The sequence below is a fragment of the Lepisma saccharinum genome, chromosome 2, assembly GCF_977018435.1.
Source record: "Lepisma saccharinum chromosome 2, izLepSacc3.1, whole genome shotgun sequence".
NCBI lineage: Eukaryota > Metazoa > Arthropoda > Insecta > Zygentoma > Lepismatidae > Lepisma > Lepisma saccharinum.
The window spans coordinates 69,096,625-69,113,019 of record NC_139230.1 but is presented as its reverse complement, the minus strand read 5'-3'; the positions used below and the strand labels follow the sequence as shown (position 1 = coordinate 69,113,019).

At 37.1% G+C, this 16,395-nt stretch overlaps 1 protein-coding gene across 1 annotated transcript in view; it reads left to right on the top strand.

Moving 5' to 3' along the window:
- LOC145984063 (uncharacterized) overlaps positions 1-16,395 on the top strand; it is a 63,888-nt gene that overhangs the window by 7,408 nt on the left and 40,085 nt on the right. Inside the window, exon 2 of the mRNA XM_083117441.1 lies at positions 4,364-4,502. Coding sequence (XP_082973567.1) covers positions 4,364-4,502 — 139 coding nt within the window. The remainder of the gene's footprint in view (positions 1-4,363; positions 4,503-16,395) is intronic.

Here is a 16,395-nt window from a genome sequence, read left to right as displayed (position 1 = left end):
AACTGTTTTACAACCAGTCAAACACTAACAAATGATCCCACAAATTGTTTGAGTTGGTATTTATTTTTGAAAATCAGTTCTCAGATGTTTTCAGCAAATTAACAATGTTTTTTTTTAAAATAATGTAATTGCATTTATTTAGATAAATGCTAACATACATTTATGAACCCAGTGATAGCCTACAGGATTAGTTTAGTGCAGAAAACCCAGGTAAATATCTCTTAATGATTTTCATGATGTACATTTTCAAAGTTTGGATTGCACAACTTTTGAAACATGCTGTAGTATGCACAATTGCTACCTGGCACCTGATTTTCAGAGCTGGCGCCTAGCTTTGAAGAAAATTTTTCGAGCACTGTATAATACTATTGTGGGGGCAAGTCACCTATGCTACAATGAACCAACCCCCGGTGGTGTGGGGCAGGGGGCAACCTTGAAATGTTAAAAGGGAACCCCTATTTTTTTATTGCAGATTCAAATTTGCCATCTGAAAATACGTAGGTTTTGTCCGACACATTGTACATAGTTGATTGTAAAATGAAATATCCTTTAATGGGACGTCAGTGGATTAGACAGATTATACCTAATTGCCATGATTATTTATCTCGGTTAAACATTTCAACTGATGAGAAAAGTTGTGAATCTAACTTTATTGCTGTACATAACAATGACTTATTGCAAAATGTCCAGGTACATGTTACAATGCAGCGGATATTCGAAAAATGTAAACAATTGAACAAAACTAAAAATGTACAAGGGTTTGTTGATTTAATCAGAGTGATTTACAATGAACTATTTAATGAAGATTTGCCTCAACCCATAATAGGTTATAAAGCAAAGATACCTATGAAAAGTATGAAAGATAAAGTGAAGGAAGAATTGGACAAGTTGATTGACCAAAGTATTTTGGAAGAGGTGGAATCTAGTGACTGGCGAGTCCAATGGTTGTAGTTGCAAAGAGAGATGGTAATGTATGCTTATGTTGTGTTTGTGGAAAATGTAACATAGCCTATTCTTTGCCAGGAACTGATGATATTTTTCCTAAGGTGAATGGTCACGATACATTTGTTTCTTTGGACCTGAAGAAAGCTTATTTACAAATTGCATTAGACGATCAGGCCAAGCAATACCCCATGGGGCTTGGTTCAACATACGAGATTACCATTTGGAGTTAGTGTATCTTCCCAAATATTTCAGAAGACAATTGAAGATTGAATTATGTCATACCATATCAAGACGATTTGCTCATTTCAGGGAAAGGAATGCATGAAACTTGTGTATGAACACTGGGAGTTCTGTGGCGTTTAAAAGAACACAACGTTAAAATTAAATGAGACAAATGTGTATGGTCAAGATTTGGTAGTGCAATGCCATGCTGCACAAAATGATCTAGGAGTACAGTTATGCCACTGCAGCTGCATACAATAGAATGCATATCATGTACATTAACCAAACATGAATTACATTATCCTGTGCATGAAAAGGAAGCATTGTGCATTGTATTCACAGTAGCAAGGTTTCAAAAGTATGTCCAAGTATGGTTCTTCGAAATTTGGACAGATTCTCAACCTGCGAAACAGCTACTTACTCTAGATAAGCCAATACCCATTCTTGCGTCACCACGTATTCAAACTCTGTTCCTAGCATCATTTTCATACAAATTGATATATACCAAGAAAGTGGAGTTGGCTGACATGTCTAGGTTGAGGTTAGCATACATATGTCATGAAGATCCACTTCAAGAAGAATTAGTTTATCAGGTGAAGCTGACACATAAAGTGCAAGAAGTTATGAGAAAATGTACAAGTGAAGTCAGAATACTGAGCACGGTAATGAACTTCGTTAAACATGGTTGGCCTAATGAGATAAAAGGTTATAATGGAGATGATTTAAAGGAATTTATTGCCTTTAAAAGGAGGCAAAGAGAATTGAGCATGGTTGAAAGATTGTTAATTTGAGGTTATAAATTGGTGGTACCCAAAATAGTGTGAACCTAATAATACTTAAGAAAGCACACTATGATCATAGTGGCATTGTCAAAATGAAGATGATGTTGAGACAAAAGTATTGGTGGCCAGGAATAGACGCGGCTGTCGAGGCACATGTTAAAGATTGTGGAATATGCGCAGCAATAAAACTGGATAATTCATTAAGAGAATGTAGCGCTTGGGATAACTGTCAATATCCATGGAAAAGAATGCTTATTGACTTCTTCTCATACAGCAATAGTATGTAAATCATAATTGTAGAGCATATAGTAAATGGATAGCCTGTCCGAGAGTCTCTTCCACATTTTTCAAGGAAGTGAAAGATTATTTAGTAAAGAGTTTTGCTGTATTTGGTTTTACAAAACACACAGTTTGTGATAATGGGCTGCCATTTTCATCCAAAGAATTTGGAGCTTTCTGTAAAAAGCACAGCATTACATCATACCACTCACTGGCCTACTACCCGGAGAGCAATGTCCAAGTAAAGAGGTGTGTCCAGACAATTAAAACTAAATTGGATTGTGCAGTTTGAGAGTGCCTAAATAAGAACATGCATTTTGATGTCCCACATTTGCTACAAACTGTCTTGCTGGCCATGCAGAATGAATGTGGTACAATGCCAGGTAAGTCTTCACAGCAAGTTATCTTTTCATATACACCGGTGAATACATTTGACGTGAATATGGAGAAGATATCTAAAGAGGATTGTGAACAGAGGAAGGAAACTCAGAAGAATGATGATAATAATTTAGGAAGGAATGTAGTGTGGGTGAAATTACCATTAGAGACAAAAAGAACACTATGAGATATGTTCAGGGCAGAATACTGAGAAGAAACAGCAATGTCACTTGGATGGTACAGTGCGTCCATTTCGATCTTCAGCCGAGAGATCGGGAGAAGCGTGGCGGGCGGCGCTGGCGGAGATGCCGACATTTGCGGCCTGTAATGCCCGCTTATGTTTATGGACATATGCAGATATTTATATAAATATTGCAAAACGAGCACTAACCTGTGTTATAATTTATCATCTGTAATTCATCCAAGTTCTGCCCTTATATACACAACAAAATACGCTTTAGAAATAATGTTAAGAGCCAATGATGATAAAACATTTTAATCATAGTTTTGACCAGTAACGCCCTGCTTAAGTTCATATCCTTGAAAGAGTTTTGTGCCGATGGGGATCGTTTGGAGGTTTCGAATGTGCAACACTGTATCAAGATTACACTGTAGACGAAACCGTTAAAAGTCAGTGGTGTTCGTGAGCTTCCTTGCAATCCGAAATCTCCGAGCTCGAGTTTTTTGTTCCTTCGCGACAGAGCTGTGAATATAGTGGCGAGCAGATGTAAACCAAGAGCGTGTTAATTTCGTACTGTGCGCAAGAATGTTATTATTGGTTACTTGCCTTTACTTGTTTGTGTTATTGCAGTGTGTATGTGTGTTGTGTCAGTGAGAGGATTGGAATGCCAGCGCAAGGTTCACGTTATGGGGGGGGGGGGAGGCTGATAAGTTCTCGGCCCGACCCAGAAGGACTTTAGCTACAGGAACGAAAGTTTCAGGCTATTCAACGTATTCTCCCCGAAAGTCTACACACTTGGCACTTGGTGGATATCAGTTTGAACAACTCTTATAACACAGGTTAGTGCTTGTTTTGCAATATTTATATAAATGTCTGCATATGTCCATAAAAATAAGCGGGCATTACAGGCCGCAAATGTCAGCATCACCATCAGCGCCGCCCGCCACGCTTCTCCCGATCTCTCGGCTGAAGATCGAAATGGACGCACGGTAGATGTGGACAGAAAGAGGTGAATGGTGCACGAAAACCAGCTGAAGTGGCCGAATGGAAGAAAGTGTACTGAGGAAAATGAAATTTATAAGTGGCAAGAGCTTCCTGGAACTTCTACTGGATCAATGTTTCCAAGATTTTATGACAATGAACTATTGATGGATTTCCCAGATCCAGGTGATGTAATTGGATAATGGGGCAGGTTGTAGTTCAGCGTCATCCTCGGAGAGACCAGAGCAACATCAGGGAAGGTAGAAGCTGCCATTAGGAAATAAATCAGGGAGAGAAGACCTTCTGATAGACTTCAATATGTGAAGGACTGAAAATTTTAAAGGAAGATAGGGTAACGTTAGGTGTGAAATATTGTTACGCTTTTGTTTATGGTTTGTTGAAATATGGATAATGACTGTAATAGTGCATAGCGGTAATGCTGTCTCCATGTAATCAAGGGGTAGCAGTTTTGGTTCCCAATGGTCTGATCTAAGTTTTAACAGTGGGTGCAGTCCCAATTTAAATAAACTTTGACTATCTATAATATCAGTTTTGTTTGATATAAGGTTTAATTTATTTTTTTTTCCTTTTGCAGAACAAATCTACCTAAAGAAATAATGGGCTTTCCAGACTTCCCATTTCACGATGGTGGGAAATCTTTCATTCATCACACTGAAGTTCTAAATTATTTGAAATCGTATGCAAGCAATTATGATCTATACCAGTACATTCAGGTATTGCTATAATTTGTTTTACTATCAATGAGGGTTTCCTCTTATTTGTAGTTGTGTAGTGTACAATGTTTTTGGTATATACTAAAAATAAATAAATTAATTTTGAAATTTTTTAATCCAGTGTGTGCAGTCTGCTACAACACAACTCTTGTCTCTTAACTGTAGCAAATATTGAGCCCAGTTACTACTTCATGCAGAGTGTTTTGTACTTTTGCGTGTTTTTATATTATTAACAAACATACATTATCCAGTATTTAGGCTATTTATTGGACACTATGTAAGTCATCGTCATCTTACAATGTCACTAGTGTTGCCAGAACATATATGTTTTATCATTATAAAGCCCATGTATTACATCTCACCCTTTTACAAACACGATAATTAACTGTACATCAGTTGCATATTCTTTCAAGAATTTTGGTTCCTTTATAAGTCTACCTGATCAAGTGTATACATTTCCATTTCTGTCAGACTTGACATTAAAAGTAATATTAGGTACAATTGATTTAGTTACATTGTCTGTTTCATTATTTACATTTTCCTTGTTACAATGATTTGACTGAGCTTTGATCAATTTTACCATTGATATAATTTTGGTTTTCCTCATTATTTGTTTTCTGTTCTAACAATTGTTCATTTGTTTTGTTTTTCTGAAGGTGAACATGATTTCTACGGACTACCTTACCATTATGTTTCTGTACAATATATAATCTTGGATTGTTATCTACAGATATCTTTCCTGACTCAAATATTTCTATCAAGATTTCTGATCATTACATTATCACCTTGGTTGAGAGGTTTAATGATTTTGAGTTTTTATATCATACCAACTTTTCTGCTTTACCTGATTTTTATGTAATACATATCTAATTCCTTTAAACAATTCAGGATTCAACAATTTGTTAGACACAGGTAATTTAGTTCTTAACCTTCTACTGAACATTATTGAGCTGGTGATAATCTAATGGTTGCTAATCTTGTGTTTCGATATTCCATAAGTCCCAGATAACAGTCCTTGTCATATTTTGCTTTCCTCATTATTTGATTTGCAATACCAACTGCTCTTTCTGCCATGCTGTTACTACTGTGGTGATGAGGACTTGAGAATACACACTGAAAATCTTATTCTGCTGCAAATTGTTTGTATTCTGCACTGTTGAACAGATTGTTGTCAGATATTACTAATTCAGGCACACCAAACATGGCAAACACAAATTTGAATTTTGCTATTACTTCTTGTACTGATTTACTTTGTAAAGGTAATACTTCTATCCATTTAGAATAATACCGGGTGTCCATAAATGTTTACCCTGATAACAAAACAATGTAACTCTTAATTGGATACAGTAAATGGAACATGCATTATACCACATATGCTTCTACTCATTAAGTTTTGAACCATACATAAACATTTAATACAGTTAATACACTTCAACATTTAAACCACTTCAACATGTGCACCCCTGGTAACATGCAAAATATCAAGACTGAATTCAATCTCTTGCCACACATTCTGCAACGTGTCTGGTGTGATTGTGTCCATGGCATCTCTGATGTGTTGTTGCAAGGTCACAATATCAGGAACTGCTGTTTTGTACACAATATCTTTCACATACCCCCAAAGAAAGAAATCTAAGGGGGTAATGTCAGGTGATCTCGGGGGCCATGGAATTGGGCCACTTCTGCCAATCCACCGGTTGGGGAAGGTTTCATTTAGAAAATTGCGGACTTCAAGAGCCCAATGTGGGGGAGCTCCATCTTGCTGAAAGATGACAATGTCTTGCAGATCTTGTAGCTGGGGACCGGCATAATTCACCAACATGTCTAGGTAAACATATCCATTTACATTGCTTTCAAGGAAGAAAAATGGGCCGATCACGCATTATCCCACACCACACGTTAACCTTTGGACTGTCCCGAATGTGTTCTCGTATGACATGAGGATTTTCGGATCCCCAGATCCGGACATTATGGCGGTTAACTGATCCAGAGACATGAAATGTAGCCTCATCGGAAAAACACACATGCTTCAAGAAATCATTGTCCTCATCCAAACAGTTCAGCATGTCGTTAGCAAATTGTTCACATTTCGGGCGATCATCTGGTTGTAATGCCTGAAAAATTTGGACCTTGTATGCATACAATTTAAGATGTTTCCGAACCACTTTATGCACTGTACTCCTTGGCACTTGAAGCTCCCGCAAAGCTTTTCTAATCGATTTCTGTGGCGACCTCGTGAATACTTTAAAAAAAGAAAGTTTTTCAGGGGATTTTTCCCCTTTCCCCCTCCATATGTATGCCGAATGTGCATAAATTATATATCGTCTGAATCTGTGATTCATTCTGCGTACAACGGTATATCGTTCATATCTCCAGGGCAAATAGTCTCTGAGCTAAAGTCATTTCAAGGTACTGCTGCATTTTGAAGCTTGAATCAGTGGCGTGCTGACCATTCCTTTTGGGGGTACAACTCACGTTACATTGGTCATATGATGATAATGCAAATATTTTTATGTTCCTTACATGTCTGCAATCATTTCCATGTGCATGTCGACACTGTCATGTACTTTTTCCTTGGGGGAATGGGGGACGGGACCCCATTTTTTTCCCCGCAATTTTGGAATTTTGAGAGTTAGCCCCCTCCCCCCTGCCACATATATGCCGAATTTGCATAAATTTCATATAGTCTGAATCTCTGGTTCATTCTGCGTACAACAGTATATCACTCATCTCTCTAGGGCAATTGGCCTCCGATCTACACTCATTTAATTGAAACTCTGCATTTTGCTCAAAATTGGCTCGTGACCAAGGGAGTTACATGTAAAAATGGCCTTGGGACTCAAAAGGTTAAGTAACTTAAGAAGCATTCATTTGCATACTATTGCTTCCAATAGTTTATGATCACTTTGTACTAATATCTTTCTTCCATACAGGGATGTCCATCCCCCCAAGGCCTATGATGCACTCCCCCCCAAATAGAACATTCTCCTTGCCCCTCCCCCCTTATGCTCAATTATTTATTCAAATTATTTTGGTCAGACAAAATATGCGGAACAATATAATACAGAAATATTTAAGCAATATATGTTTATTTTAGGCTTTCGTGTTTGCTAACATTAAACATACAAAACTGGTCAGGCTCACTGCCATTATTAGTGTACTGAACCTTATTATTTTTTACAGTTTGTCTGCTTGACTAACCTCATATTAATGCGAACAGCACATCCCCCCCCCCCAATCCAAACTGATTCTAAAGGCATAAGAGGTGGTGTTTCATTTCAACCCCATCGCCGCGATCACCAAGTAGGTAGAAAAACTGTACATAATAACCTTAACTAAAAATCAATGACAAGTCAATCAAAGAAACAACCTCCCCCCCTGCCCTGTGTGGGCATTCCTGCTTCCATACACAAAATGATGAAAAAGTAACTGATAATAATTCCTTCTCAATTTGTGCATACGATTTCTCACAGTTAATGGTCTAGACACACATGATACTGGATATCCTTCTTGTATTAAATGAGCACCTAGTCCATCTTTGGTACTGTCACACTGGATTGTAATGTTCTTGCTACCATCAAATGGTTGAAGTACTGGAGCATCAGTTAATAAAATCTTCAGTTCTGCAAACACTTTTGCATGTTCTTGATACCAGTGAAAGCTTACATTCTGCTTAAGTAAATTCCGTAAAGGAGTTGTACCTCTAACACATTTGGTATAAATTTTAATAGGAAATTAATAGAGCTGAACCGATACTGATGCCAATACTAATACTACTTGTATAATTCCAGTATAAAATAACAAAGGCTAGTTTCAGAGTCATACTAACTCATCACATCACTAGGTATGTATCTAGAAATATATAATTTGGGGAGCCAGTCCGAGCCAAGTGTCTCAGAAATGTAATAATAAAAGTGTTTCTATTTAATTCGTTAATATAATTATAGGTTGATTCATAATATGTAAATTAATTAATTAGTAAGTACTTAATTTCTCTGATGTGTATGGAGTATTGTTGTATGTAACCACAGACTAAGAAACGGAGGAAAGACAACATTAATATCTATTTTTTTTATCTTGACTAAAAAATATTGTTATTACATAAATAGTAGAGAGACTATGAAATCAGAGAAAAATAACCAATATTTATCATCTAGTTAAGACCGCTAAAATTTGTGTAAAAATAACTCTCCTGGAAAGGGAAATTTATGTCAAAGAAGTAAAAAAATTGAATATTTATTGAATAACAAAGGGAATGATGGTACGTCCATTTGATGAAAGTAAAGTTCCTGATAAATATGTTATGTACATTATTGTAAGTTGTGGTGCACATAAATCTTTAGAGGGACCTCCCCAATTGTGTAGTGGTAATGACGTCACCTTGTAATCAATAGATCCCGGGTTCGATACTCAGTAGAGGCACATAGTGGTTCGGGTACCACTTTAAAATTTATGTCCAGTCCCGATTAGCTTATCTTCCTTACTACTGTCATTCAAAGCCATATATTTCCAATCTAATCTTGGCGGAAATAATTGATTGATTGATTTGCTTTATTTTACTTTATTTTTTGTGCCACTTTTGGCTAATTTGTGAAGATGGGGATGAGGGATGTTATGATGAAATTGATGAATGGACACACAAACATCCATGCTCAGGTTGGAATTTGAACCCTGGCGTAGTAGGGTGATGTGCTAACCACTCCAACCGGTTGGGCGGCTTTTGGTGGAAATACATAATCCTCATTGGTCGATACCGGTAGTCACATGAAAGACAAAAGGGAAGAGGATAAGAATAAATTGCTGATTCGCTTTCCCGCTTGAAAGTAAATAAAGCAAGGCTAATTTCACAGTGAACTTCATCCCTCTTTTCCAATAACTCCGCAACTACCTGACTGCATTAGTGCAGCGGGGGGTTAAAAACATCCACTTATCTTACGACCACGATCTTCAAGCAAGAATTGACAATGAATGGTTTATTTCCCACAGCGTTAACTAAGCAGTTACATGCCTTCATAGTCACATTTGGGTTCAGTTCTCAATTACCCATGTATTTGATCTTGCCATCTGCTTCCCAGGAGGGTGGGGTTTTATCCAGGGTTTCTTGGAAAATCTATGGAACTTCATGTGCTGGCCTCCCAGTCTGTCACAAGGAAGGGTGAATGAACTTTTAAAAAGGACAAATGTTGAGACGAGCTGATGCCTTTGGCTTCTTTTTCTAGCCACTGAAAATCTTTGGTATCAGATGGTAATGGTAAAAGAAAATCAACCGATACTCACTGATGCCGATACTGCCGGAATCGGCCGATACAGATACGTAGGCATCGGTATCAGCTCAGCCCTATAAATTAACAATTCCCAACAATCTTCTTAGTGCTTGATTTTCCTTTCGTGGTTCCATTTCAACAATTGCCTTTACATGACTTTGATCTGGTTTTATACCTGTTTTTTTATATTATTCTGCCAAGATACCGTACTTCATTCACTCTATATTGTATCTTATTTTCATTAAACTTGACGGTACATTTTCTGGCACATTCTAGTACTCTTTAAATTCTCATGCTCTTTTTAATCTCTTCCTGTTATAATTAAATCATTGAAGTAGATCTTTACACCTGGTAGATGTCCAAAGATTTCAAAGTACTTTCTCTGGAATACTTCCAGAGCAGACGGAATTCCAAATGGCAATCTATTAAAGCAATACCAACCAAATGGTGTGTTAAACATACACAATTTTGAACTTTCTTCATCTAGTGTGACCTGCCAAAATCCATCCTTCCATCTAGAACTTTAAACACTTGTTTTCTTGCCAGTTTGCTAAGGATGTCTTCTGGAAATGAAATGGCATGGTGTTCTCTTTTAATAGCTTTATTTAGTTCTTGTGGATCCAAGCACAACCTTAATGATTTACCTGGTTTTTCAACAATCATTAAATTATGGACCCATTCTGTTGGCTTTTCCACTTTATTAACCCATCCGCTTACTATTTAAATGCCAAATTTTTTGCCATGAAATACCATTTAAATTTGGCTATCTCCCGTGAAGGTTGCACAGCAAGACAAGATGTCAAATATTGTTTAAACTATCCAAGCAATTTACGTGAAAATTTTATATATTGAAGTGGAAGTATAGTAATAAGTATGCACATATGCAGTTTACTTGAAAGATAATTAGAAACTCACCTAATAAATTTGATCACACACATCGTTGCATTCCATTTCCATTCCTCAACCTTTTATATTTTTCCTGCCACAGCCACCTCTTCCTCACTTTCACTACATTCTTCAATTTCACTAACATAAAATGAACCCCCGTGTTCATCTCCCCTTCCAAAATCCACATTTTACTTTTCATCACTATCGAAAAGCAAATTTTCAATCGCAGAATCATCTACAACATTCTTATGCAACATGTTTGCAAGACGTAACAAATGAAGGTTTGTTTACATGAGAAATTACTGAACAAAACATGCTTGAAATGGTATGAAAAACTTAGCAGCACAAACATACACGTCATAGATTTGAAAGATCATACAACCTCTGCCATCTATTGAATGAAAAAGGAACTACATGATGAAAATCGGGAACCCGTCGATTCGACGACTAGGTATGGGAACAGAATGTCCAGCCAAGCCGTCGATTCGACGACTAGATAAGCGGATGGGTTAATGATGCCTTTGAACTGAAGCTTGTCTAATGTCTTCTTCAGCTTATCATGCACTGATTGCAGTATTCTTCTAGGAGGGCTGATATGCGGTACATATCCTTCCTTCAATTCTATGTGGTGAGGTTTTCCTGGAAATTTTCCTAATCCTCTAAACACATTTGCATAGTCTTTGGTCATAGTGTGTTCAAAAAATGATTTAACATCACTAACAAAATTTACGTGCTTAACCAAATTTAAATCTATACATGCTTTTAAACCTAACAGTGCTATTGTTTCATTTTGCACAATGTAAAATTCTACAGGAACATTTATACCTTTCTCTATTTTACGCTTCATAGTAGTAATACCTACAGGTTTTATTGTGGTACATCCATATGACGCAAGCAATGTTCAGGTTTCTTTCAATGGTTCAATTCCTTTCTTGCACTTCATGTTTTATAGTACTTCTGAGCAGAGTACTACTGCAGAAGCTCCTGAAGGGTGCTGTCTTCCAAAAGAAACTTCCTTATGTCATGCATGGTATTTAGAACCACTTTCTTCTGTTTGGCGATATCACCAAGCATGAACAGGTGTAAGGAGAGCCTATCTTGGAGAATGAATCCTCGCGTTTCTTCAAAGTTTGTTGTGCAACTGTTCACAGTTGATATGCATTCTTTCTCTACGGCTGTTACTTTTTGTGGTCCTGTAGATTCATGTCTTTGTTTAACACATGATTTTACTGTGTCACACATTTCAGTGTATATTGATTTATGCACAAGCGTAGAACTTGTGAGCATCAGGATTTTCAAGTCTCTTAGGGACATGACATTGCCGGGGCAATTCTGGCTCATCAACGAGGCTGGGTTTGCCCTCTGTACATTTCTGCCAGAACTGCTCAAAACCCATTCGCTTTTCTTGAAAGATGTCAGTCAAGTATTTTAGTTTTGATTCCACTTCTGTAGCACCAATGCGTGGAGACTGAATCTTACAATTTACCTCTTCTATTGGACTCATCACATAGCAGTAGAGGGAGGGAAAGAAAAATGTCTTGAAGTGATGCATTGTCTCCGAATCCAGAACATTTTGATGCTGTGTCAGTAGAATCTTCTTCAGAAAAATTATCGAAAATAATGAAAGGTTTTCATAGTTCTTTAAGATCTGTTGGATATTAGAGGCTCTCAACATCCACCGATGAGGGCAAAGTGGTTGCAGTCCAATATGGCCAGTCCACTCGTTCACATCAAAAATATTCCTAAATATTTGCATTCTTTTATGGGATTCCCTAACAGTCTTTAACAAGTCGTTGGCTAAATTCATTATGTCTCTGATACGGAGCAGGTGACGCAAGCTGTCCTCAACTGCCAAGTTCAAGCTATGAGCTGCACAGTGTACATAAATAGCCTGTGGCTGCAGATCTGTAACTAACTTTTGCAGCCCTTTAAATCTTCCCCTCATACAAGAGGCACCATCGTAACACCGTCTCCTCAGATTCTGTATGGGCAAGTCCAGATGCTCCAGAATGTATTTTACAATGTCAAAAAGAGTTTTGGACTCAGTTTTCGGAATCTCATAAAAGCCCATGAATTCCTCAAAAATATAAAAATTTTCATTCACAGTTGAAATGCAGAATGTCAATTGTTCATGGATGGCTATGTCACAAGTTTCGTCAACCATAATAGCAAAAATTCCCAACTTTTAATATCTGCTACCACGGAGCTCAAAACAGATCTCCCTAATATCAATGATCTCATTCTGAATGTCATGTGAGAACATTTCAAATGTTTATTTAAAGTTAAGTTCATGTGGCACAATTCAGAGTAAACTTTGCAAGAGAAGCAAAATACATTAGATCATCTTAAGCAAAATTATTTGGGGGGCTCTGCCCCCACATCGTTAACATTGGGGGGGGGGGGGGGCTCGAGTCACCCTAAGCCCCATGGAGGCTTCTGAGGCAATATATTAGTTTCACAACCTGTGTCCAGCTGCCACTTGTATTTCTTTTTTCCACAATTTCAACTGACTTGTAAGATTATGCGATTTCTCACCTGGTACTTAAATTAACACTTTGTTGCACTATATCAACATACAAGCATGATTCATGTTCATCACTTGATTCACTATGTGTTTACACCTGAAGCACTTGCTTTTTCTTCTCGTTTCTTGTAACAGTGTACCTCAGTGCAAAGTGATTTTTAGCCTTGCACTTATTGAAAACTTTTCCATATGCAAAACACTTAAATTTCACATGAATTTTACCACACTTTTTACACTCATATGGAGCACATTCTTCTTTCTTGCTTCTTCCTTTCTTCTCACCTGTGCTTAATTTTTTCTTCCTACAGAGTCTACACTTACTGGAACATCTTCATTACTCCGCAGAGTCCTGAACTCTTGATTCAGCTGCTCGGACATAGTATGCTGCTTTCTTGATTGTCAAGGTCGGCTCCCTCAGTAACCTTTCTTGTAGAACAGCATCTCGTAGAACTAGCACTATTCTGTCACGAATTAGACTGCTTTCTTGGTCTCAAAATTCACATGTGGCTGCTAATGATTTTAGCTTCGTTAGGCAACTGTAAAATAATTGATCGACTTTTTGGCTGCATGAGAAGAATTTGTAGCAATACTGTACTACATTTTTGCGTGGTTGACAGTATTCATCAAATTTCTTTACCACAATTTCGAAATTGTCTTTGTCTTCATTATTTTCAAACTTGAACGTAATATACACTTCAAGTCCCTGATCTCCTACAAGATTTAACAATATTGCCACTTTTACTTTGTCTGGCTGCTCACTTTTTTCGGGCGCGATTAAATAAGTGTCCAACTTATTTCTCCATTTCTGCCAGTTCTCAGCAACGTTTCCTGAGAATTGAAAAACAGGTGGTGTGTTCAACGTCTCCATGTTTTCGAAGATAAGGTCAACTTTCTACTTATGTATTTCAATGCATCCACTTATTTCAACTGTCGAACCCCAAGCCTGACACCATGTTTCGTACTTTTACATGTTTTTGTATTATTAACAAACACATTATCCAGTACTTAGGCTATTTATTGGACACTACGTAAGTTGCTTATTGTACATGTAAGTTACCATCATCTTACGATAACAACACTAGTGTTGCCCGAACATATACAGTGGAACCTCTATTTTACGTTTTTCAGGGGACTAATCTGCAAGAACATAAAATGTGGGAAAGTGTAAAATCGAGGTAAATGTTATAACCTTTTGCTATGTTGGGACCATGAAGATTGAATGTATAATGCGGGAAAATGTAAAATCCAGGAACGTAAAATCAAGGTTTCACTGTTTGTTTTATCATTATAAAGCCCATATGTTACACAGAGAACCATTAACGCAATAGTATTTTTACCAGAACAAAAATGTAAAAACATGCATGTACTTTAAATATAACCACATTGAAACATTATTAATTATTATTTATTTATGTCTCAAAGTCAGCCTGAGTCAGTAATTTCATTTCCAAAAAACCCTCTCAAAAATCATTACACTATTCCATATTCTCAAAAATTTCTCTTTACTTTTTTTTCATGATGGGATATACTCATATTTACCAGAATAAAACTGCTATTATTTCTTGCAGAAACTTACATGTTAAATTAAAGATAATTTAATACTCAGTAAAATAAATAATCATGAAGTAACTGCTTCTGAACCTATTCAAGAAACAGTATTGACAGTAATATCCTTGTCACCCCGTGGTCAGAAAAGATTGGGACCGAAACTGAAACCTTAGAATGTTACCAACCGAGAGCTGTAATGATATAGTGGGGTGAGGTGTGATCGCTCGCGATATTTAAACTGGAAAGCGGCTGCACGGCAATCACAACTTTAGACAATATTTGAAGCCTCACACTATATATTACAAGTTACAATTTGTGTCACCCTTCTCGATCGACAGTGCAAGAGTCTACGAGCAATGCCGGCGAGAAACGCGATACAAAGCCCTGTAATACCATATACACACAAAATAGATACATATATACAAGCGTATGTATAAGGTCAAAAGGGTCCACCAACGAATGGCACACCGTGCTTTCTCCGTTGCGTTAATTTGTCCTCACAATTTTCTATAACACTAATTCTATTTGTCGACCATATCTACAATTGTCAAAATGGAACCTTGGATTTCAATCATGTCTTAGACTCGTGTCTTGCGTTTTAGGCATGCCTTTGTTTGCTTACTACCATGTTCAAGTAAGGCAAAAGGTCAATTTGTATTTGTGAATTATCAACAAGACAACTACGTTAATCAATTACTATATGTATTTCAAGAACAGCAAAAAAAGCTCGTAAAAGAGTCAAAACAAAACAATCAGCGTAAGCCCAAAAACACTATTCACATGAATGACGTGAGAGCACGTCAAATTTACAAACATGTCCTGCATGTACAATTAATTTACAACAGTCATCGAGCATTATTTAATCATGCGTAACAAAAATGCATATGCGTCTATTACTTAAATCCAATTAAACAATCCACATTAGACAATCAACAAATACTTCCCAATTTTTTCCCAAGTATGTTAATTGCGGTACAAGTCTTCATTTAGATTTTTACCCTGATTTACCTTACGGCATTATTTTTGCCATTCATTAGCATTAACTCAATTCTCCTGATTTAAATGCTACCGAGGAAGGTGTAAAGGAGGGAAGGAACATGCGTCCCGCATAAGGTGATATACGTTGCAGAGGACACGTAGATTTCTTTTGTTCGTATGCAAGAAAATTTAACCAAAGTCTTAATTCGTAAAATCGGAACGTCAAATGGGTGAAACGATTACATTACCACGTTGACTAAAATGCAATTGTTATGTTCGTCGATTCAAGGAAGTAAATGCGCACATGTTAAAAGTTCAATTTTTCGAACGCAATAAGTCTTTGGGCGACGGGAATATGATGTGAATCAAAATTCAAATTAATAAATCACCCAATTCACTCTTCGACAATTTTTGCGAACACTTCTTATCCTTATTTCACGTAATTCCTTCGCAGCACCCAAAAGGCGTCGCAACAAGGGGGTAACAGGACTAATGCAAAAAGATTTAGTATAGACTTTACTTTTGATAAAAAGGGGGGGGGGGAACGATCTGGAACGTTGGCACAATTATAAAGTTCTTGTAGCACAGCAGAGAGTTTATGTACCTATATAACAGAAAAGTTCAGCCTCAAAAAGGTCCTGCAATGCCGCACTCCAATCACCGTAATTATTCCCTTTAGATGCAGTCCATT